The sequence below is a fragment of the Pelophylax lessonae genome (genome assembly GCF_965119305.1).
Source record: "Pelophylax lessonae genome assembly, chromosome: 5".
Classification (NCBI taxonomy): domain Eukaryota; kingdom Metazoa; phylum Chordata; class Amphibia; order Anura; family Ranidae; genus Pelophylax; species Pelophylax lessonae.
The window spans coordinates 346,809,193-346,834,707 of record NC_138772.1 but is presented as its reverse complement, the minus strand read 5'-3'; the positions used below and the strand labels follow the sequence as shown (position 1 = coordinate 346,834,707).

At 43.2% G+C, this 25,515-nt stretch overlaps 1 protein-coding gene across 1 annotated transcript in view; it reads right to left on the bottom strand.

Moving 5' to 3' along the window:
* The window catches only part of CDKAL1 (CDKAL1 threonylcarbamoyladenosine tRNA methylthiotransferase), a 1,263,425-nt gene that overhangs the window by 934,915 nt on the left and 302,995 nt on the right, over nt 1-25,515 (bottom strand). The window contains exon 6 of the mRNA XM_082258657.1: nt 17,989-18,037. Coding sequence (XP_082114783.1) covers nt 17,989-18,037 — 49 coding nt within the window. The remainder of the gene's footprint in view (nt 1-17,988; nt 18,038-25,515) is intronic.

The following is a 25,515-nucleotide window of genomic DNA, read 5'->3' as shown; positions in this document are numbered from 1 at the left end:
GTTTATTTTTAATTTTTACCTTGCTGTAGGGGCACTCTATACTGTACTTTGCAGCTGTTGGGGCACTCTGGAGGTAGGAGTAGCTAGGAGCATCGGTGGGGGACCCCAGAAGAGGAGAATTAGAGCTGCTCTGTGCAAAACCATTACACAGAGCAAGGAGGGGAGGGGGGCACTTTTTGCAAGCCTGACGCCTGAAAAACCACCTACACCCAGGGCACAAGGGACTCCAGGACCGCAGTCCAAGCATGGATGGGATTGTCAGGACCCGAAGCCTCAGAGAAGGAATCAGGTGGGGAGTTGTGCTCCAAAGACTTCCTTAGCCACCATAGGGACCCACAGAATAAGTGTAAAAACTCTGCTAAGGGACACCCCCAATGCACTGGCAGCACCAGCTGGTCGCCAGCTACAAGCACCAATCGACCTTCAGCAGAGAGGGAGAGGACCCCACCAAACTCACCAGCCGCAGAACAAGGCACCGCTAGTCACCAGGGGAATCTGCACTGCACGTATGCAATCAGGAAGTGAAAAATATAAGCACTGGGGGATGAAGGGGGAGGCTCTCACTGCCAAAGACGCCGCCCTCGGGCTCCACTGTCATGGTCGATGCTGTTTTGAATTGCACACCACCGCAAAATAGCCGCTGTGCATTGTAGCCTATGGGCTACAAGAAAATGGCACACCCCACTCAGTACCATGAGGCTCTTGGGGACCCAGGAGATATCCCTAGCCACAGAACAGGCACAAGGCAGAACGGGGGGGCCTGGCAGGACCACCAGGTAAAACCCCACCCCATCGCCAGCATGGCACCCAGCCCCTACCCCAGGGGGTGTCCAGACCACCAATACAGACCCTGCAATAGGGGAGAGGGGGTGGGGGGACAGGAAGGAGGAGCACCGGGGGGTCCGACCTTCCCATGGAGGGGCCTGCATCCTCCCAAAACCTTCGAGGGGAGGGGGGGGCAACAGCTACTCACCATACCAGGAACCAGGCGGGCACCGCTCCACACAGATCTCCCTCTCCAACGAAATGAGGGGGCTGTCCCAGGAGGAATTATGTGACTCAGGCCAAGAGCAGGTCGTATGCCTAGTGGGGCTATGTTGCAGCCGACCTAGTGCTGAGCTGAGGCCTGTGCATGCTCGCTGGTCAGATTAGGATGACCACTGGATCTAGATTGTAAAGCTTGCCGCCCAGTCCTGCAGTTGATTGTAGATCTGACAGGAAAAGTCCGGAGAAAAAAATATCTAAAAAGAAAAAATTGCCAGGACCACAGATCCCAACAAGGCACTAGGTCCTTACACCTGACTAGGCAGAAGTCATAGCAGCGAGAGGAAGTATACCCCCTGGGACTACCCATGGCTGTAGCCAAAAAAAATTTCTGCCTAGTGTCCTACTCCTGTAGGGGGCATTATAACCCAATGGTTAAGAATACCAAAAGCTGTGTCCATCAAACGAAAGAAAAGGAAGTATTGAACTGTATGGCAGCAATCAGTCTCAAAAAAGTTGAGGCAAGGCAACAAAAAGTTGGCAAGTAAGTGGTCCTAACACTGAAGGGCTGGAAGAGCATTTTTACAACAGGAAAATAACATGATTAGTAATAAAAAAAAAAAAAAAAACCAAACATCAAAAGTGTCTCAGAAGTAAAGATGGGCAAAGGTTCACCAACCTGTTAAAAGCTGTGTCTAAATTGTCAAACAATTTCAGAATCACGTTCAATGTAAACATGATCCAAAAACACCACGGTCTTCTCTGGACCAAAGCTTATTTAAAGGGTCTCTTGCAAAGCAGAAGTTTGTTCTGTGGTCAGACGAATCGAAATTGGACTTTCTTTTTGGCAACCATGGACACCATGTCCTCTGGACTAAAGAGGAAAGGGACCTACCGGCTTATCAGTGCTCAGTTCAAAAGTCTGTCTTTGGGCAGCCTGCACATCTAGAAAGGCACCATCAATGCTAAAAGATATCCAGGTTTTGGAGCAGCATATGCTACCATTTAGACCCGGGGTCCTCAATAGGCGCACTCCGGGCCGCCTCCGGACCCACACGGACTTAAATCTGGACCGCCGAAGCGGTCTGCTTCCTTCTGTCTCAGCGGGGGTTAGAATTGAGAGGATCGGAGTGGCTGTGTGTTACACTTACAGCGCTGCATGATTACAAAAAGCCGAGTTCTTCTGCGGCAGAGAGGGTGTCCTACAAAGTCCCGCCTCCTGGGCCGGCTCTTACCTATGATAGACAGAACACTAGTGACGTCTATCATAGGAGCCGGTGTCCAGGAGGCGGGACTTTGTAGGACATCCTCACCGTCGGGTAAGCAGAACATCTCGGCTTTTTGTAATCATGCAGCGCTGTAAGTGTAAAACAAAGCCACTCCGATCCTCTCAATTCTAACCCCCCCCCCCCCCGCCGCTGATGACATAAGGAAGCAGACCGCTTCGGCGGTCCAGATTAATGGGGCCACGCACACTGGTCACTCTGCATTAATGGGGCCACGCACACTGGTCACTCTGCATTAATGGGGCCACGCACACTGGTCACTCTGCATTAATGGGGCCACGCACACTGGTCACTCTGCATTAATGGGGCCACGCACACTGGTCACTCTGCATTAATGGGGGCACGCACACTGGTCACTCTGCATTAATGGGGGCATGCACACTGGTCACTCTGCATTAATGGGGGCACGCACACTGGTCACTCTGCATTAATGGGGGCACGCACACTGGTCACTCTGCATTAATGGGGGCACGCACACTGGTCACTCTGCATTAATGGGGGCATGCACACTGGTCACTCTGCATTAATGGGGGCACGCACACTGGTCACTCTGCATTAATGGGGGCATGCACACTGGTCACTCTGCATTATTGGGGGCGCACACACTGGTCACTCTGCATTAATGGGGGCACGCACATGGTCGCTCTGCATTAATGGGGACACGCTCTGCATTAATAGGGGCACGCACATGGTCGCTCTGCATTAATGGGGGCACGCACATAGTCACTCTGCATTAATGGGGGCACGCAAACTGGTTGCTTTGCATTAATGGGGGCATGCACACTGGTCACTCTGCATTATTGGGGGCGCACACACTGGTCACTCTGCATTAATGGGGGCACGCACATGGTCGCTCTGTATTAATGGGGACACGCTCTGCATTAATAGGGGCACGCACATGGTCGCTCTGCATTAATGGGGGCACGCACATGGTCACTCTGCATTAATGGGGGCACGCACACTGGTTGCTCTGCATTAATAGGGGCACGCACATGGTCGCTCTGCATTAATGGCGGCACGCACACTGGTCGCTCTGCATTAATGGGGGCATGCACACTGGTCGCTCTGCATTAATGGGGGCATGCACACTGATTGCTCTGCATTAATAGGGGCATGCACATGGTCACTCTGCATTAATGGGGGCACGCACATGGTCACTCTGCATTAATGGGGGCACGCACATGGTCACTCTGCATTAATGGGGGCACGCACATGGTCACTCTGCATTAATGGGGGCACGCACAATGGTCGCTCTGCATTGGATGGGGGCAAGTTTTGGGGAATGCTTTTTTTTGTTGTTGGCGTTCTGTATTTGGAATTTTACAGTCACTTTTCCGCACCTCGGACTGAATGGAAAATTTGTAAGTGGACCTTTCAAGTTTACATTTGAGTACCCCCCTGATTTAGACAATGTATTTTTTAGGAAAGGCCTTGCAAATTTCAGCAAGAAAATGTTAAATGGCATACTGCATCTATGACAACAGAATGGCTTCATAGTAGAGGAGTCCAGCTTAAACGGCCTGCCTGCAGACCAGGCCTTTAACCAATTAAATATATTTGGCAAATCTTGAAAAAGAAAAAAACGACAATAACAGGCAAGAAAGACAAAATTGCTCTCACAAAACTCCAAAAACCGGTCTCCTCAGTTAACAGATATTTACAGAGTGTTGTCTAAAGATGAGGGGATGCTACATGGATAAAAAACATGGCCCTATCCAAGCTTTTTTGAGACATTTTGCTGCCATCAATTTCAAAATCACCTGTTTTTTTCTCAAAATGGTATGTTTTCTCAGTTTATACATTAGATAGGTTTTAGATTGTGCATAAAATATGGGTTTGAGATTTGCAAATCATCACATTGTGTTTTTAAGTAGATTTTATACCACGTCCCAATTTTTTGGAATTGGAATTGCAGCATTAAAGCCAACCAACATTTTCAGAAAGAGGTCAGCAGAGGAAAGTTGGTATACTTTCTAAGTGTGCGTTTTCTTTAAATTAGAGTGATTAGTCCCAGTGGAATCTAAAGCACAGGGAAATGAGCAATGGGGGTCAATGTAAAATCACTGATACCTCATTAATACAGTCAGTACTTACAGTATGTTAAACATACTAAGTACTCATCCTAATTGGACTTCATGTGTAGAATGAAATGTGTAGAATGAAACCATCTAATATACATACCGAAATATTTTCTGTAAAGATAAAGTTGACAAAGATAACATTTTTGTACTGACACATTACTGGCCTAATAACATATGGTCCACTGCTACTGTAAAGAACCAGCCAATATTGCAGCATATTTTGAAATAAAATACTTTCCAAATACATACTTACAGCCTGGAACCTTAAAAGTAGTTGTAAAAAAAAAAAAAAAAACTATGTGCTGCTTTCCCTACAGCACCCCCCCCCCCTTAAATACTCACCTGAGCTACCTCTTGATCCAGTGATGTTCTCAAGGGCCTCAGCTGTCTTGGGACTCCCTCTCTCCATTGGCTGAGACAACCATTGAGGAGAGAGCAGGGGCGGAGCCAAGCTGTGTCTTATGGAGGCATAGAGCAGAGCTTGGGAGTGAGCATGCAACAGTGCCTCCAAAGCAAGCAGCTTGCTATTGGGGGCACTGGTCAAAGGGAGGTGCCAGGAGCACCGGCGGGGGACCCAAGAAAAGGAGGATCAGGGCTGCTCCATTCAAAACCAGTGCACAGAGCAGGCAAGTATAACATGTTATTTATTTTAAATATGATGAACCTTTAACCACTTAAGCCCCGGAAGATTTTACCCCCTTCCTGACCAGGGCCTATTTTGCGATTCGGCACTGCGTGAATTTAATGGACAATTGCGCGGTCGTGCGACGCTGTACCTAAACAAATTTGATGTCCTTTTTTTCCCACAAACAGAGCTTTCTTTTGGTGGTATTTGATCACCTGTGCGATTTTTTGATCATGCGCTATAAACAAAAAAAAATAGCATAAATTTTGCAAAAATAACAATATTTTTCAAATTTTTTTATATGAAATTCCCCCCAAAAAATGTAAAAATGATTTTGTTTTAACATTTTAGGCCAATTTGTTTTATGCTACATATGTGATATATATATAGATATATATATCTATATATATATATATATAAAAATCGCAAAAAGCGTATTTTGATTGGTTTGCGCAAAAGTTATTGCGTTTACTAACTAAGGGAAAGATTGTCATTTTTGTTGTTTTTTTTTTTAATGAGTAATGGCGGCGATCTGCGATTTTTTTTGCGGGACTGCGACATTGCGGCGGACAGATCGGACCCTTAACTGACATTTTTGACACTTTTGGGGTTACCAGTGACATTACTACAGTAATCAGTGCTATACATATGCACTGTTTACTGTAAAAATGACACTGGCAGGGAAGGAGTTAACTTTATTTGAGAAGGAGGGGTTAAGTGTGTCCCTAGGGGCGTGCTTCTAACTGTGATTGGATGTGGCTTGAGGTGTAAGAACAGAGATCAACGGTCCTACATAGCAGAACCGTATGATCTCCATTCTTACACAGGGAAGAATGACAGGCGGCTTTGTTTACATTAGCCGCCTGCCTTTCTCCCGCTGTAACGGACGATCGCGAGTGCCCGGCGGACATCGGGCCTGCCGGGCACACACGCGGGGGCGTCAGTGGGCGAGCGGGAGCGCACCTCCGGCGGCGCACGCTCGCTCCCTAGAGCCTCACAGGCTAGCGACGTAGACCTATGTCGCTTTGCCTGTGAAGGGCTGACCACCGCAGTAAATAGTCGTGCGGCGGTCGGCAAGAGGTTAATACCACTTTAGGTAAGGCAACTAAAGAAGTATGGTTGGATGTGCCCCATGAGACGCCTCAATTCCCATACAAAATAAAAAGAAACATGAATTGCCCATGGGACTTTAGATGAGGTGCAACACACTCGATTCATGGGCAATTCAGGTTTCTTTGTACTTTAACCACTTCCTTAACGGGCCATAGTAATATGACGCCGGCAGGAAGTGCCCCTTGATCCGGGCAGGCGTCATATGACGTCCGCCCGGATCAGCTGCTCTCCAGTCCCCCCCCGGGGGCGCACAGCGTGGCGTTCAGGGATGTGGTGTGTCCGTTGGGACACAGCCCATCCCCAATCGGTGTAAAGAGGGGTTAAAAAAATGTCTCTTTACCATGTGACCGGCTGTGTCCAATCACAGCTGGCCACATGCACTTCCCTCGTGCACGCCGCTAGCGCGCAGAGCGGCGATGGAGAGTGTCACTCTGATACAGTCCATTCCTGATCAGGGTAAAGAGCCAATAAAATTGGCTCTTTACCACGTGACCGGCTGTGTCCAATCACAGCCGGTCACAGAATGTCAACAGAGAACACGGTAACTAGCTGTCATCGTGTTCTCCTCCTAACACACTGATCCTGTGTGATGAGGAGATTGCGGTAACAGCTAGTTACCGATTACCGTGCAACCCAAAACACACTGATTGCACACCCCCCAATAAAGAGTACCAGTCACCGGCCCATCAAAGTACCAGAGTACCAGTCACCGGCCCATCAAAGTACCAGAGTACCAGTCACCGGCCCATCAAAGTACCAGAGTACCAGTCACCGGCCCATCAAAGTACCAGAGTACCAGTCACCGGCCCATCAAAGTACCAGAGTACCTGTCACCAGGCCATCAAAGTACCAGAGTACCTGTCACCAGGCCATCGGGTACTCTGATGGGCTGGTGACGGGTACTCTGATGGGCTGGTGACAGGTACTCGGGTACTCTGATGGGCTGGTGACAGGTACTCGGGTACTCTGATGGGCTGGTGACAGGTACTCGGGTACTCTGATGGGCTGGTGACAGGTACTTGGGTACTCTGATGGGCTGGTGACAGGTACTCGGGTACTCTGATGGGCTGGTGACAGGTACTCGGGTACTCTGATGGGCTGGTGACAGGTACTCGGATAATTTGAGTACCGGTACCAGTCATCAGAGTACCCATCATCAGAGTCACCGGAGTACCCGTGATTAGAGTACTAAAGTACCTGTTGCCAGCCCATCAGAGTACCTCTCTGTATCTCATCAGAGTAACCAAGAACCTGTCTCAAGCCAAGAGTACCCGAGTACCTCCCTGCAGCTGATCAGTGTACCTGAGTACCAATCTGCCACCCATGCTTCCTAGATTATGTGTTGGGGTGTTTGCTTTCCAAAATGGGGTCATTTTGTGGGGGTTTCCATTGTCCTGGTGTTCCAGGGCTTTCAAAAGTATAATAGGTTGTAATGAAATTATATGTGTAATGTATGCTCCTAGAACACCTGACGGTGCTCCTTGCATGTTGGACCTCTGTATTTGGCTATGCTGTGATAAAGTCCCACATAGGTGTTATCGCAATTGCTCAGGAGGAGTAGCAGAATGTATTTTGGGGTGTCATTTTTGCTATATACATGCTATGTGTTAGAAATATCTTATAAATTGACAACTTTGTGCAAAAAAGAAAAAATGGTTTTCATTTTCTTTCCACATTTTCCAAAAACTTCTGGAAAAAAAAAATGACATGTTCAAAAGACTCATTATGCCTCATAGAATATACGTTAGGGTGATTGCTTTCCAAAATTCAATTGTCCTGGTGCTTCAGGGCCATCAAAAGTGTGAAAGGTAGTTAGGAAATTATATGTGTAATTTATGCTCCTAAAACACCTGACGGTGCTCCTTGAATGTTGGGCCTCTGTATGTGGCCAGGCTGTGTAAAAGTCCCACACATGTGGTATTGCCATACTCAGGAGGAGTAGCAGAATGTATTTTGGGGTGTAATTGCAAGTACGCATATACTGTGTGTGAGAAATAACTTTTTATTATGACAACTTTGTGTATAAAAAAAAAAAAAAAAAAAAAAACATTCATATTCCCAAGAATTGTAGGAAAAATTACAACTTTAAAAAACTCGCCATGCCTCTTACTAAATACCCTGGAATGTCTACTTTACAAAAAGGGGTCATTTGGGGGGTATTTGTACTGTCCTGACCTTTCAGGGCCTCAAGACATTAGATAGGCCGTCGGTACATCAGGTGTGATTAGGTGTGATCAATTTTCAATGATTGGCACCATAGCTTGTAGACTAACTTTTACACAGACTAAATAATAACCACTAATTTGGGTTATTTTTACCAAAGATATCTGGTAGTATAAATGTTGACCCAAATTTATGAAAAAAAATTACTTAATTGTAAAATTTTATAATAAAAACTTAAACGATTTTTTTTTTCAAAATTTTCACTTTTTTTTTCACTTATATTGCAAAAAATAAAAAACCCAGTGGTGATTAAATACTACCAAAAGAAAGCTCTATTTGTGTGAAAAAAATGAAAAAAATTTGATTGGGTGCAGTGCTGCATGACTGAGTAATTATCATTCAAAGTGTGAGAGCGCTGAAAGCTGAAAATTGATCTGGGCAGGAAGGGGATGTAACTGCTCTGCATGGAAGTGGTTGAAGTAAGGTATGTAGGCTAATCTGGAATCACCTTTGAAAAAGATGAACTAATGCCTCGTACACACGCAACGATTATCGGCCGACCGATCGGCCGACTTTTGTCCAGTGTTGTTGTGTTGGTTGAAATGTGCTCTAGACTGCACACGAATTTTCTCGGCCAACAAAAATCTACTTCAGAAGTGATGTCATGTGATGGTTTACTTTCCATGTGTTTTTTCATCTCTGAGCATGCCCAGTCTTGCTCATCAGATTTTTGTCTGCCGAAATCTGTACTGACTGAAGGAAAATCGGGCGTTGTGGTGACGGCCAACAAAAATTTTATAGCCTGCACACCGACTTTTCGGCCGAAAAAAATCTGGAGTCGGTTGTCGGAAGCATCATACTAACAAGCCGAAAATCGTCCGATCGGATGTTGGCCGAAAATTCACGGCCAACTATCGATGCGTGTGTACGGGGCATAAGATTTTACAGCTTTTGATAGGAAAGTCATATCACCACCAACTGATTGAGGATGAGTGTAAATGCACTAGGATACCAATGACTAGAGAGTCACATCTACTACTATTTGAGGATGAATGTAGGTGTACCACGATACCTCTACCTGGAGAGTCATAATACCTACTAATTGAACCAGTATTAAACCCAAAAGCAAAAATTATATTGCAGCTCATCAATATTTAGGCTCTTTCCACTAATTTCATCTGTTGATCCAGCCATTAAGTCTGCTTTTTTTTTTTTTTCAATAGAAAAGCTCTCTTGCAGATACACAGATCAGACAGACCATTTAACATTGGCAGGGGTACTTAAAATAAATCCGTTTTTTATGAAAAAATGTTTATCCCAAAAAGGGAAAAGGAGAAAAAAAAAAAAAAATTGCCGTAACTAATTATAGAGAGTGAAGTTCAGCTTCAATTTGTTACTAAATCTGTTAGTACTTTAACACTTCCATCCCCCCCACAAATGACAATGCTGCTGTCTAAATCTACCCCCTTGTGTTCACTCATCCAGAGTGTTGTCTGTATAATACATAAGGGGTTACTGGCCAGATCACCAGAAGCAGGGAAACCAAAAAAAAAGCTTAAAAAAGAAAACGAATATAGCTACCACATCTAATGATTGGGAAGCTGTAATATGATGGGATTTTTGTACTTACCATAAAAACAATTTCTCTGAGTATATTGACGGACACAGTGCTCCATAAATCATAACTAGTGGATTATATTGCCTCCTCCAGAAGGACTAGGCAGAAAAAAAAAAAACATGGGTGCTGTGTCCATCGATGAACTCAGATAAATGGATTTTAAGTTGTGTAAAAAAATCCCACTTTGTTTGGTTCATCGACTGACACAGCTCTCCGTCAATGATAACTAGTGGGACATCTAAAAGCAGTGGAAAAAGAAAAATTAGGGGTGGGGAAAATAACCCAAGGCTAAACATAAGAGCCCTTAACCAGGACACAGGGGCACCCGTCTGAAAAATAAAGGTTTAAAGAAAAAATACCCCTTAAGAGGGAACAGCCCCTCAACAGCAGCCTGCAAAACTTTGCGGCCAAAAGAAGCATTCGCAGATGCCAAAGTATCTACCTTATAGAATTTCGTGATGGTATGCACGGACGACCAAGTGGCCACCTTGCAAACTGGCGATATTAAAGCCTGATGACAGAAGGGCCAAGAAGCACTCAGCATCCGAGTAGAATGCGTTGTGACAGGCAACGGTGGAACAGGAACATTAATGGAATAGGCCTGAGTAACTGTCTGATCCATCTGGAGTTGGTAGCCGAAGAAGCGGCCAGCCCTTTTTCTGGTCCGTCTCTAACCACAAAAAGCGAGTCTGACCTCCGAAAAGACTCAGTAGCTGCCAGATACACCCGAATCGCACAAACCACATTCAAGGTATGCAAGACAAATTCCTTGGGATGAGCTGGCTTGGGACACAAGGAAGGCAACACGATGTCCTCATTCAAATGAAAGTCAGACAACTTTGGGCAAGAATGATAGACAGGGACGAAGAACCTTTTTATCCCTATGGACCACGAAATAGGGATTGCGACAGGATAATGCCTCCAATATTGATACCCTGCGGGCCGATGTAATAGCAACCAAGAACGTCACCTTCTGGGATAACGTAGGCAAGGGAATCTCCCTAATAGTCTCAAATGGAGGTTTCTGGTTAACTGAAAAGTACTCCATTTAAATCCCATGACGGCAAAAGAAACAGTACAGGTGAAGCCACAAGTCGAACCCCCTGAATGAAGGAACGAATTAAAGAGTGCACAGCCGGGGGACACTGAAAGAAGATTGTCGGGGCAGACACCTGGCCCTTGATGGTACTCAAGGCCAACCTCTGACCAATGCTCTGTTAAAGAAAGGATAAGATCCGAGCCACAGAAAAGGATCGAGGATGAGTGCCAATCGAGTCACACCAAGAAATGTACTCCTTCCACGTACAATGGTATATCTTGCTCGAAGATGACTTCCTTGCCTTCCCCCTAGTAGGGATCACTGATCCAGACAGACCACTATCCCTCAGTACCTGGGTTTCAATAGCTAAGCCAATAAAAGCAGAGACTGTAAAGAAGGATGGTAGATCAGCCATTGGGACAACTGGTCTTCTCTGAGAGGAAGCCCCCAAGGGGCGTTTACAGCCACCAGGATGATCGTAAGCTCTAACGAGCAGAGCCCTCTAATTCCTACTGTATTAAAGTGTACTGTATTTGTACTGTCTACCCTCAAGTTGTAAAGCACTGCGTAAACTGTCAGCGCTATATAAATCCTATATAACAATAATATTTGAAAGATCCTCGCTCTTGATTCCTTGCAGGAACTGTGAAAGAAGCCTTAGCCGAGGATGATACTGGCCTTACCACGGCCCTTGAATGCCTGCAGCGTCTGTCAGAGGTCCCTGTGACCTCATCACAAAATTCGGTATCCTCCTGTGGAGTGGAACCTAAAGGAACTGCATGTAAGACTGTGCAAACAGAATTGTCTTGAAGGTGGATACTACCAGACTCACAACCTATGTGCAAAATGGGAGAGAACTATCTGTGTGACAGCAGCCGGTGAATCACGGCCTGTGGTCCCTGAAGATTCTGCAGGAAGGACCACCCTGGTCAGAAATGGAATCATAACTAGGTAAATCAATTACCTGGACAGGGATAGGGGGGACCTTGGGGTAGTTCAGACATCACCTGAACCTATGCAGGAATTAAATCCATACAAGGAGACACAGAGCCTAAAAAACCTGAAAAGGACAAGCTTTTAAGCCACAGCACTTGCCTGATCGCCATAGCTGAAACAAGGTATGGACAGCACAGGAGCTGTATCCAAAGCTGCATCACAAACTGCAGCCCATGAATCAACTGGTCTGCTAAATCAACATAAGCAGCAGGGACATGCTCACCCCCCCAGGCCTGGCGCTAAAGCTTTGCCCATTCAGTTAGGGTCTGAGACACCAGGGCTGATGCAAAGACTGGTCGTTCCACCATTTTTAAAGTCTCACGCACTGCAGTGCGTCTACCAGGGCTTTTTCAGTTGCTGCTGCGACCATGGAGGAATCATCCTCCCTTTTGGATGGATCAGGGGGTGTCATTAAATCCCCCTGGATGGGCCACGTCAATTGCAGCATCAGGCTCAGAATCTTCCTCCTGGGTCTTTGCCCGCACAGCACTTCCACCGGGGACACTAAGGACTGCAGGACCGTAGTCAGTGCAATCCTAGGAAGGCTCAGGGTACCCATCAGGAGAGAGAGAGATAACCGAGACCCCCAAAGACTCACCCTACCGACCAAAGGAGCGAGGAGAATTCAAACCCAGCATCATCATGGACACTATCCCTGTTCATATGTAACGCGCACAGGAAGAGGAAACTAAGAAGGAAGAGGAGGAGCTTCGGCATCCCCACGAGGCTTCAGTTGTCTCAACCATCCCCCAGACTAAGCAAAAATGGCCTCTGTGACATCATCCAGCTACACAAACATGGCCGCCAATCAGATAACAGCCAGATTAAGGGAAAATGGCCACCATCCGCTACAAAAATACTGAAGCATGCTGACAGGATCTTGCAATAAGAAGCACTTGTTGCTCCTCTTAAGAGTTGAAATTTGCAATTTCTGTTTACTATATGAGGAATCCCCATGATCAGCTGGCAAATGTGACCATGCATGCATACACACACACTCATATCACACCTGCCTTTTATAGGTGGCACAATGTGTTAGGGTTCTTTTTCATTTCTGCATGAGACATGTGGTGCACTTTAGGTACATTACTGATGCATGAGACTATCACAAAATGCACAGCAAAGCTCAACTCCAGGCTACTCTGGTAGTTTTTTTTTTTTTTTTAGGGTATTTTTTGTAATTCACTTTTCCTGATGTGTTCAACATAGTCACAAGATGGTCACGTGTCACTCCAGGGTCCTTTTTACTGGGTTGGTCACCACAAATGCAGAGAGTGGTGAGATGACATGAGCTCTGCTCTCTGCAGCCGTACACTGTGAATTAAAGGCATTGTGGCGATGCCCTCTTAGGGGTCCTATGTTGCCATGCACTCCCAGTATGCCCTCAATCTTCTGGGCTAATTGAGGTTGGGCATTATTTGGCTCTGAAGACTAAGAACATATTGTGACACAAAAAAAGGAACAAATAATGCCTGCACAGCTCTAGTACATGACAAAATCACTGAGAACGTAACACTAGTAGTTAAAGGTGTAGTAATGTCATGACAAAAAATCTTGTTGCTGCAAAATAATGTCAATATGGAAGACTTACCTTAAAATTAAGCCCTCCAGCTGTCACTGCTGAAAGGGCTTTCATCTTCACCCGGTCTTCCTTCCAGGTTTACGGGTTGCAGCCGTTTGAATGGCTGAGCCGCAATGACGTTACTCCCGTGCATGCGCGTCACAGCCATGCCTGTGGCACAGAGGTCTCAATGGACAGCATGCTGTCACCAACTGCAAATAAAGTTATCTCCTAAATGGAACACGTTTAGGAGATATTTACTGTACGTGCATGTGAGCCAAGTACCCTTTTCCTCAGTCAAAACCTAGCTCTGAGGAAGAGGGTACTTTCCTCGAAACACATAAGCTAGCTCCGCGTTAGCACACTCCAGACCTTGGGAGAATACCAGAGCTAGCCAAGTGGAGTAAGCAACCTGAAAGCTGATGGTTGCACTATTTCTTACATGATTTGTGAGTATATTTATTTGTGGATAATTAATAAATGTTGTGTGGAATAATGCAGTAGGCTGGTGCACCCCCTTTTGTTTGTTTTCTTACAGAATGCACCACCAGAAATCAATCCAAGTTCTTCACAGTTATATTTATTTAATTTTAGCAGATCCAAAACTGATTCACGTGAAGCAGCTTGCAGCCAAGTGTGATAAAATAACACCAGCATTTACTTTGTGGACAAAGGGAAAAATGGATCCCTTGCACGCTTTCATAGCAGTCTATGTATTGTTCAGTGGACACTTTTTATTGCAGCTTTGATTCATATGCAACTGATCTCCCCCTTAACACCTTATTGCAACAAAATGGTCTCAAAGAGCAGTAAAGCAGCGTCAAATGATGGAAACCTAAAGATCAACAATCAATTAAGGCTGGAAATTTGAGTTTAATGCAAGTTCATAATTTAGCCTTTGTTAAAAATGTTTGTGGGCATATGAATTAAAGTTGCCTCTCAATTATTTCTCTATGTCCCTTAATATAAAAAAAAAAAAAAAAAAAAAAAAAACAACTGCAGGGTACAAACATTAACATGTCCAAGATTTACCTCTGAAGTTAGCCAGACAATCTCATTGCACAGTCCATTTCCAGTCTACTTTAGTTAAGATCTCACCCATTCAATATATCCAGACAGACCCTCACATTATAATTATTGGGGTACCAAAAAGATTGTGAATATTTAAACAATCCCTTACATGTATAACCAATCAAATGAGCCTATACATTTCAACATTTTTGGTAAATCTAAGCAGATTGTACGATAAAACACACACAACACAATTGGTAGTAAAAAGAATAAGCTGCTTACAGCATATATTGATACTCTGTAGATGGCATACACGCACTGATCAAAACCACAAATGCCAGTGATCAGACCTCACTAGGTGATTACAGTACATGTAGGCATCAGTGCTGAGAAATCTGAAGTTATCATTACTGGCTTCTCATTCTGTAAATTCTAGCTTCCTGCCTGTCATGCTGGCCATGTGGCTTATATGCTTTAAGTCACTGACACAAAACAAGTGTGCAGACAACGGGTGCTGACTTCATTCGGACTTGCCTAATCAAAATACTTCTTCCGGTCAAGTGACACATAAGATATTAAAAAGAGTCATTTAATTGAGAAAAAACAAAACAATCCAACCTGGTTGATCTACTGCATGTACATTGCAGTGTTTTTAACAAACTAAGGACAGAAGCAGTTGGGATTCTGCTGCAAAGTGATATTAAAGGTTTTTTCCTTTCTAAATAACCAATATGTAACACTTATGTGCTCTGTGCAATGGATTTGGACAGAGTAGCCGCAATCCTCCTCTTCTCGGGTCCCCCGTCAGCACCAGCACTCCTGGCGCCTTCTCTCTTCAAGTACCCCCCCAGCAAGGCACTTGTTAGAAAGGGGGGGGGGGCTTGTGAGGGCTTGATCTCAAGTCTCACTGTGTGAGTCTATTGACACACACAGTCCAGCTTGGCCCCTTCCCCTACTCCATCGTCATTGGATTTGATTGACAGCAGTGGTAGCCAATAGCTCCTGCTGCTCTCAGAGTTCAGTGTGGAGGGTTAGATTGCGCAACACTTCTGCTCTTGTGCAGAGCAATAGACCAAGATCAGCTCAGGTAAGTATTTAGGGGCGGCGGGGCACCTGCATGCACCTATAAGGTTCTGTACCTTGATGCTAAGAATGCATTAGGGTAAAAAACCTTTAGTTTTTAGAACCACTTTAGGAAAGAGCTGCATGTTCAATTATGTTCTTTTAATACTGGTTCCTGAAATGCAGTGTCTGTGTTCAGTATTATCAGCTGATGCATTTGCACCATTCTAATTATTTAAGTTGTAGTGTCTGATTAATTTTAAAACAAATTCACCCTTAGGGAATATCTCACTAAAAATATAATAATTTTGCAAAGGACGCTTACATTTTTACAGGAAGGAATTTTTACAAACAGGAAATTACATTTCTAGGGGCTTTCTGTATATTGTGCACGAAAGGCCTGAAGGTTGCCATATTGCTTTGCATTTTACAGAAAATGACAGCAGCTGTAAATTGAAAAGGAAAGGTAATTTTTAATAATAAAATTACAATATGGCTTGAGTAGCAAATTTATATATTATAATATATCATTATACGGGATTTATATAGCGCCAACAGTTTGCGCAGCATTTACATTATAAAAGGGGACAGTACAATTTCAATACAGCTCAAAACAGAAGGAATAGGGGGGCTATACTATATTTTTATTCACTATTTTTTTCAAGAAAGGAGAGTTACTTTTCAAAGTCAGATTCAGCACAACCGCTAGCCTACTGGCATTTTCAGGAGCTTAGAAATTACCTCTACTAGACCATTCTCGGGAAATGCTTACTTTCACTGATTTTTAGAGAAATAGACTAAAATAAATAAGGAGTCTGCCACCGCTGGCAGCCTCCTTAAAATGTCAACTGCCAAACTAAAAAGAAACCAGAGTCTTACAATATCCATGTAGAAAAACAGAGTGTTCACACAAGAACTACTATGGATATGCTCCTACCTTTCAATCAAAGCACCTGAAGACTCTTGTTGCACTGTTTTTGTGGTTATCCATTTCTCTGAACAGCAACATTTCTATCCTAATATTTTGTCTCAAGTGCACTAATCATACGACTAAGCAGTATATATGGGTTCTTAAAAGGGTAACTCCACTTTCGTGGTGGGGGGGGGGGGGGGGGGGATCAGCAAATAAAGAAAAAACAATATAGCATATACAATTTTGATACAAATCATATTGTAATTTAATGTTATTAAAAATGACCATTCCTTTTCAATCTGCAGCTGTTGTAATTTTCTGAAAATGCAATGCAATATGGTTACCTGGAGGTGTTATGTACACAGAAAGTGTACTGATCACACCCCAGAAACATTTCCTGCTTGTGTGATTGGCCCACCAAATTTCCCAGAAGTCTGCTTAGGATACAAGTCAGATTTCAGGCATCCCCTGCAACAAAAATGTCATTCTTGGTGAGATACTCCCAATAGGAACACGTCGAAAGGGATGCAGACCCAGCAGCTTTCCTCATTAGAGCCCTGCAGCTTCCACAGCTGATAGATAATTATGAAACCACTCCCTTTTGACCCACTCAGCAGAGGAACAATGATTTCTTCAGAATAACACAAGGTAGGAATCTGCAACAAAGTTTGTTAAAATCCCTGCAATGTAAAAAGATCCCCTAGAGGGGAATGTTTTTTTCTCAACAAAAGTGGAGTTACGCTTTAAGTGGTCTCTAACTGAACTCAAGCTTTTTTTTTTTTTTTTTTTAATTAACTCTGAGAAGTGAGCAGGATCATTTCCACCCTTCAGCTTCAACAAAAAGGCAGGCTGTGGAGCAGGAATAACCATGCCTGCAGCTCACTGAAGACAAAAAAAAAAAGGGGGGGAAAGCGCAAGCTCAGTTTGGAGGACACTAAGCTCATCTCTACTGATCAACTACTCTTTTGTTTCTACGCTACAACAAGTCTCATCATGTACCTCTAAGTACATATTCCATAATCATCAAGTCCCAGCACATCCCCACTTCTCTCCAAAATCTAAAGAGAAAGCCCTAGTATGCAATGTCCAAAAGTCTCAGCATTCCCCCTGGTATATCTTCTGGCTCTATAGATCTACAACTCCCAGGATGTACTGCAGATTCCTCACATATCTAGAAATAAACGTTGTAGTGTGCTTTAATGGCCTGTTTTTGTAAGACTAAAAGTATGCCCCTCACGTGTCATCTGTACATGTTTATTTTTATTAATATATTTAAGCCTGCAGCACACACAATTAAAAGCTATATTATATATTTGTCTTCTAGCTTTATCACAGTTTTAGTGCCTACATTCCCTAACTGTGAATGTGTCTGGACCAGTGTGTTCTATGATCATTATAATTTTTCAACTCACTGCCCCTCTTATACAGACCACCCAGAGGTCATAGGCAGGAGACAATACAAGGGCCATAACTCTGTAAAGCTACTTTATTCTACGACTATATGCGTGAAGATAACTGCCTACTGAATGTACTCACCTTTAATCGTCTCTTCAACAACTTCTACTACTCGATCAATCTGTTGAACCTGCAAAGTGACCAAGATAAAAATATTAGTTTTAAAATTCTGTTTTTGACAACTAAAAATACACATTCTGTGTATCTGCAAGATGTGTTATAATCAGTGACTATTACTAGTGAATTAGGAATTTACCATACTAAAGTAAACTGATTAAAAAAAACAAAAAAAAAAAAAACACATACACTAAACTAAAGTCAATTCAGTTAGAAACTACAAATATAGAGATGGTGTATGCATGCATGTGTGGTTAGTTTTCTTGGCGCACACACTGCCTGTCCTGCAATGGTCAGACTTGTGCTGACAAGCCCCCCCTGCACAGCTAATCACTGTGAAGATTGGTGTACTGCTGTTTCTCTGCCACCTGCTGACACGCGCTAATCCACTCTGCAGTCTCAAACCCTAAGCCTCTCTTGCAGCTGAGAACAGGGGTTATGTGAGCATTAAAAAATATATAACATTATATATATAATATATAATATATATTATAATATATAATATATTATAGTATATATATATATATTATAATATATATATATTATAATATATATATATATATATATATATATATATATATATATATATATATATGTCATCATACATACATACATACACACACACAGGCAGTCCCCGACTTACGAACATCTGAGTTGCGAACGACTCCTACTTACGAACGGGGGCAGTGTGACGTCACTGCCGGATACTTCTCCCTCCTGTGCTCGATACCGAGCCAAGCAGCCATCATTCAGTGCCGGGAGACACAACGAACGCTGCAGTACTACAGTACCCACACTGCCCAGAAACATCTCACTCGCATCCCACTGCACAGGCAGAAGCTGGAACTGTCTGGAAACTGGTGAGATTACAGTACTCTGTATTGGAAGCAGGACTGTGTACCACTGTATTGTACTTGTACTTCTAGGATACTGTAGCAGGACTGTGTTGAATGTAACTATCTTTCTGGGTCTCTTTTAGCCCTTGTACTGGATCCCACGCTGCTGGACGGCTCTGAGCGTCAGGGACCACTGCTGCTGCATGCTGAAGACGCATATCAAACTGACAAGCCTAGACAGTGAGTGTTTTAACACAGTATAGTACCCATTTTACAGTATTAGAATACATTGGTAGTTGGCTGGCGGCCACACTTTTTTTTGTTCTTGTTCACTTCTAGAGCGCACGCACACCAGTTCACATTTATTGCCTTTAACCACTTTACCGCTGAGTACTGGAATAGTACTGCAGCAAAGTGGCACGATCCCGTCTGACCACGTAGACCTACGTCGCCAGACTCCTCCCCTGTAGGCGGCGCGCGCCGCCGGAGGCGCGCTCCCGCTGTTTTCATTCACAGCGGGAGTCGGGCCAGGGGAGGAGCAGCGGCGATCGCCGCTGCTCTGCCCCGATCGTCGGGGATCTAGTGTGGAGATCCGCCCGCCTGTGTAAACACAAGCGGGCGGATCTCCTCAGTGACAGATCGGAGTGTTCAGCATAGCTGGACATCCGATCTGTCCCTGTCTCACACAGTCACCTCCCCCCCCCCACACGTCAGTAAGCACCAGGCATACATTAACCCCTCCCTCTCCAATAAAATTAACCCCTTCCCTGCCAGTGTCATTTTTACAGTAACAGTGCATATTTATATCACTGATTACTGCAGTAATGTCACTGGTACCCCCAAAAGTGTCAAAAATGTCAGTCAAGGGTCCGATCTGTCCGCCGCAATGTCGCAGTCCCGCAAAAAAAAAAAAAATCGCAGATCGCCGCCATTACGCGTTAAAAAAAAAACACCAAAAAATGACATAAATCTTTCCCTTTGTTAGTAAACGCAATAACTTTTGCGCAAACCAATCAAAATACGCTTATTGCGATTTTTTTTTACCAAACATGGGTAGCAGAAAACAAATTGGCCAAAAATTTTTTAAAAAATTGGTTTTTATATCTTTTTTGGGGGGAATTTCATATAAAAAAATTTTAAAAATATTTTTTCAAAATAAACGCTCTTTTTTTGTATATAGCGCAAAAAGTAAAAATCGCACAGGTGATCAAATACCACCAAAAGAAAGCTCTGTTTGTGGGAAAAGGAGGTCAATTTCGTTTGGGTACGGCGTCGCACGACCGCGCAATTGTCAGTTAAAGTTGCACAGCGCCAAATCGCAAAAAGTGGCCCAGACGTAAGACAGCAAAATGCTCTAGTGGTAAAGTGGTTAACCTGCAATGATGCCAAAAAACAAATCAAATGCAAGTGCTGGTAATACAGCAAAGAAAAGAAGAACCATCACCATGGAAAATAAAGTAGAAAAAATAAAGAGATCAGAGAAAGGTGAAACTCCATCATCCATTGGCAGAGCACTTGGCTACAATCGGTCAACAATTGCAACAATTTAAAAAGATAAAGATAGAATAATGGACCATGTGAAAGGCCATACCCCAATGCATGCTACAATTATTACCAAGCCACGCAGTGGTTTAATTGTTGAGATGGAAAGGCTGCCGACAGTTTGGATAGAAGACCAAAATCAGCGTACTATGCCTATTAGCCTTTCTTTAGTCCAAGAAAAGGCTCGAAGCCTTTTGAAAGATTTAAAAGCTGCCCATCCAGCAAGCAAAGACCATTTCAATTAAGAATTTGTTTCAAGTAGGGGTTGGTTCAATCATTTTAAAGAAAGAGCTAATTTGCATAACATTAAAGTTCAAGGTGAAGCAGCGAGTGTAAGTGCTGCAACTGATTTTCCCAAGATATTGGAAGAAATTATTGATGATGGAGGTTATTTGCCAGAACAAATTTTTAATGCAGACGAAACAGGCTTGTTTTGGAAAAAAATGCCAGAGAGGACCTACATTTCAAAAGAGGAAGAAAGTGCACCAGGACATAAGGCATCAAAAGGACAGGCTGACTATATTAATTGGAGGCAATGCATCTGGGGATTTAAAGCTCAAGCCTTTGCTAGTGCATCACTTCTTAAATCCGAGGACACTACGTAATGTCACTAAGGCATCCCTTCCTGTTATTTGGAGGGCAAATTCAAAGGCTTGGGTGACAGTTACACTCTTTGAAGAGTGGTTTTTGAACCACTTTGTCCCTGCCGTTGAACGTTATTGCATTAGCAAAAACATTCCCTTTAAAATTCTTCTTCTCTTTGACAATGCCCCTGGACATGTAAACACTTTAGCTGACATGCACCCCAATGTAAAGGTGGTATTTCTACCCCCCAAAACTACATCACTTCTTCAGCCAATGGATCAGGGAGTCATAGCCTCTTTAAGGCCTATTATTTACGAAGGACATTCTCACAAGCTGTCAGGGCTACCAGAAATAATGAGATGACCTTAAGAGGGTTCTGGAAGAACTATAACATTTATGATGCCATCAAAAATATTGCTGATGCTTGGGATGAAGTGAAAGAAACAAATTTAAGAGGAGTTTGGAACAGATTGTGCCCCCAATTCCCACAAGAATTTCTGGGGTTTACAGATGAAGAAATCACCAGAACCAGGCAAGCTGTGGTTGCTATTGGTAATCAACTGCAGTTGGACATCAGTGAAAATGATATCATCGAGTTACTCGACTCCCATGGCAACAATCTAATGAAGACCTTATTGAATTAGAGCAGCAAATGATAGCATTTAGGGAAGAAAACCAGGACCCAGAAACTCCAAAATTGAAAACATTTTCAACAAAACAGTTAGCTGAAGCTTTTCAACTCATTGAAGCAGGAATGGCAAAGTTAGAGGAGCAAGATCCTGATACAGAGAGGTTTAGCAAAGTTTACCATACAGTTACTGAAGGCCTTAGATGCTACAGGGTTATTTATGATGAGATGAAGAGAAGTGCTGTGCAAACATCCCTTGATGCCTACTTCAAGAAACTGCCTCCAGCAGCTCAATCAGATTCTGATTCTATAATAGCAGTCCCATCCTCTCCAACAAGCCCATTAACCTCCATCACCATTGTTTAAAGTTGTAGTGTACTGTACAGTGTTTTGAAAATGTTTCAGCATTTACATTTATCTGCATCAATATACAATAAGTTAAAGCAAACATCTGTCTAAGTTGTATTTATTTATTCGTTTTGACTAGTACAGTACTGTATGGTGTGGGGTTAAAGCCACAGTGAGGTTTGTACTGCTGTCTGTATCCTCATGAATTTTTTTGGCTGGAACTACACTTAAAGTACATGTTTCGACTTACAAATTCGACTTAAGAACAAACCTACAGTCCCAATTGTGTTCGTAACCTGGGGACCATGTATGTGTGTGTGTATGTGTGTGTGTATATGTGTGTGTGTATGTGTGTGTGTGTATGTGTGTGTGTGTGTATGTGTGTGTATGTGTGTGTGTGTGTGTATGTGTGTGTGTGTGTATATATATATATGTTTTTTTTTTTTTTTAACTGCATTCCTATTCTAAACTGAACGGGTTGTTTTACAAGGTGAGGGTTCATATGTACTTTAAGTATTCTCTTACATTGGTGGTTGGCATAGGCTTGAATCCGTGTCCTGTGCCAAAGCTATACATTGACAGTATAATACCAGTAAGAACATGCCAATGATTACGCTATACTCTTTGGGTGCATAACTTGTACTGCACCGTTATCAGGGAACTAGTCTGTCCAGTGTTTTCAAATGCCACCTTACACTGGTGATCTATAATAGAGTGCGCCTTCCTTTGATAGTCAATGTGTGGCTGTTTATTAAAGTCAGATGACTGATTAATCCACTGGACTGTGGGGACTTTTTTTTTTTTTTTTTTTTTTCAAATGACACCTGGGACAAGGTGCCATTCTCAATCCCAGCTGAATCCCAGTGAAATGCAATAAAATCTGATCTATTGCCATTCCAATAAAATTACATTTATTTTCCTGATGCTTAACTATGCTGTGAAATGTATTTATTACCTCTAAATTGCAATACTTAGTATTTGCAGTTTACAGTATCAACATTCCCATGCAAGGAAAAGCAAGGAGTGTTTGTGGCCTCCCTGTAAAAAAACATTGTGCGCTTTAACAGACCTGCACGGCATCATTTGTCTAATATTATTCCCTATAGTTTTCAAGCACTGAGCTTGGTAACTCTACATAAAAAAAATGTCTCAGTGTTGGATGCCAACATCCCTTGTTCTGTCATTTCATTAACTGGCCCTTATATCACAACAGGCCACAGCAATGACCAAAGAGCTGGCAGAAGAAACCATGAAAGCACGGCTTGGGAACAGGCATCTGAAATACTCACAATTTTTTTTTTTTTTTTTGGGCACACATACATAATCTGAAATGCCCCCAGAAAGAATATTAACAGAGGTCACTCTCTGCAGAGTGACAGAGGAGATGTAGGCCAGGTCTATGTGAGAGAGTGACCTATAAGTGGCAGCGCGACAGGTGTACTCCTTACTAGAGGGATGGAAATGTTGACCGACATCAATCAAGGTGGAGGCCCAGTGGGCAAGGCCAGAACCGTCTTGTCTATCTTCCCATTGCACACATTCCTGAATCACAGGCTCATCTGTATCGGGCGCTGTAGCGATTATCAGCTGAACTCTGGATAGATCACAGATCGATGCACATATTTGCTGGCACAACATTGGTTCTTCAATTATAATCAGAAACCTTTATTGCAGAGAGATCACATCACAAACAGATAAGTTCAACATTTCAGAGCCACACAGGACCCGTCCTTCGTCAGGCATGTGATAAAAGTGCATACATTGGCAACAGAATATAAATGAACCACCAATCAAAACCAAGCAAAAAAGTGACACCCCCCTCCTCGGACTTCACAAGACATCATATTCAGTGATTGGGCATATCAGCAAGATGTGCTTGTCAAAACATGCAGTTAGTGGGGACTCCCGTTGCCAGGCAACACGACAGAGCAAATCACAGCATGCCACATAGGCCGCTCATACGCCATGGAGTGCATCATCACCAGAGGGGTTAGAGAAACAAGAGCAAAGTCAAAAGAAGCAAGAAGTAGATTTAAAAAAAAAAAAAGAACACCACAGAAGGATAAGTGGTCAAGGAAAAAGAATAAAGCTACAAAAACGTAAATAAAAAAAATCACTGGAAAACAGAACGAAAAGAAAAAAAGAAAGAAAATTATATTCTGCCAAAATCAAGAAAAACTGCAAAAAAAGTAGGAAAATTTAAAAATTTAGAAATAATTAAAGGAAAAATAAAATAAAAAAAAAACAAACAATGGAAAAAAAGAGAAAAATGAAAATGTTTTTCATTCTTTATTTTTATTTTATTTTTACAGGGACCTCTTCATATCAGAATTAATGCTTTGGACATTGCATGTCAATACTGAAAACTTAGACATACTGTGGGGGCAATGGCATTCGAGGAAGGATAAGGGAATGGGAACCTACCCGACGATGGCATGTGACCAGAGGAGGGACAGATACCTGCCAGAGGGCAGACCAGCCACGTGCATACGAAGTACCACAGAATACAGCAGTAGCAAGATAAAGCATTAGTATAATCATGCTGCATAAACTAATATAGTAGAAACATAAAACCAAACAAAAATTGCATACCAGGCCAGCAAAAGCTGACCCCTTTGTTTCTCCTACCCACATAACCCACCAAAAACTGCCCTTTCCAACTGACAAAGAAATGGTATGAAGAAACCACAGATGGTGCTGGTTTCACCCACTGCTGGCTGGGGGCAGTGGGCCAGGGCACAACACAAGGGTCACAGCATGTAGTATAAAAGTATAATAAAGTATGATGGTAGGACCAAGGTTCCCAAAGTCTAAAAGAAAGCCAAAAGCAGGCACTGTGAAGCAGAAGGCATGCGTGGAAGAAAATAGCATCAAAGCAATCAGCTCTGTGGAGGGGACTCCAGCCAGGTCTCAGGATCCCAGAGTGTGGTGAAGAAGCGGGCAATCTCTCCATCTAGCACACTTAGTTTGGCAGGAAACAAGATACTATACTTAATATCTTTAGCTTGCATGGTAGCCTTGATCGAGTCAAGGCTCAACGGTGTAACTGTCATGTGTCTCTGATAGTGAGCCCTTACAGATCACGGACTCGGGGTTCCCTAGGGCACAGAGTCTAAGCCCCAGTCTATTTCTTCACCAGGGCCCCCGATGGTGGGGATGAACTTGCAGCAAGCTGGAACCAAGCCGTAGCCACTCAGGTATGCGTAGTTGAGGATGGGAAGACCAGTAACGTGTACAGAGTACAATTACAGGAGAGAAAAAAGGGATCCAGGAAACAAGCGTAGTTCAGGGCGGGCAGCAGAAAAGCATAGATGGTGGACAAAGCTGGGGTTGATACACGGGAAGTCTGATAAAGATTACATGCCATAATAAGGTCGGAACAGTAGCATCTTAGAAAATTAGATCATCAAAAGAGTAACTTCAGTAATTCAATTCAAAATGTGAAATTCATATTTTATATAGACTTTTTACTTCAAGCATTTCTTTTTTTTTTTTTTTTAATTTTGAGGATTATGGCTTACAGCTAGTGAAATAGATTACATAAGAACAAAA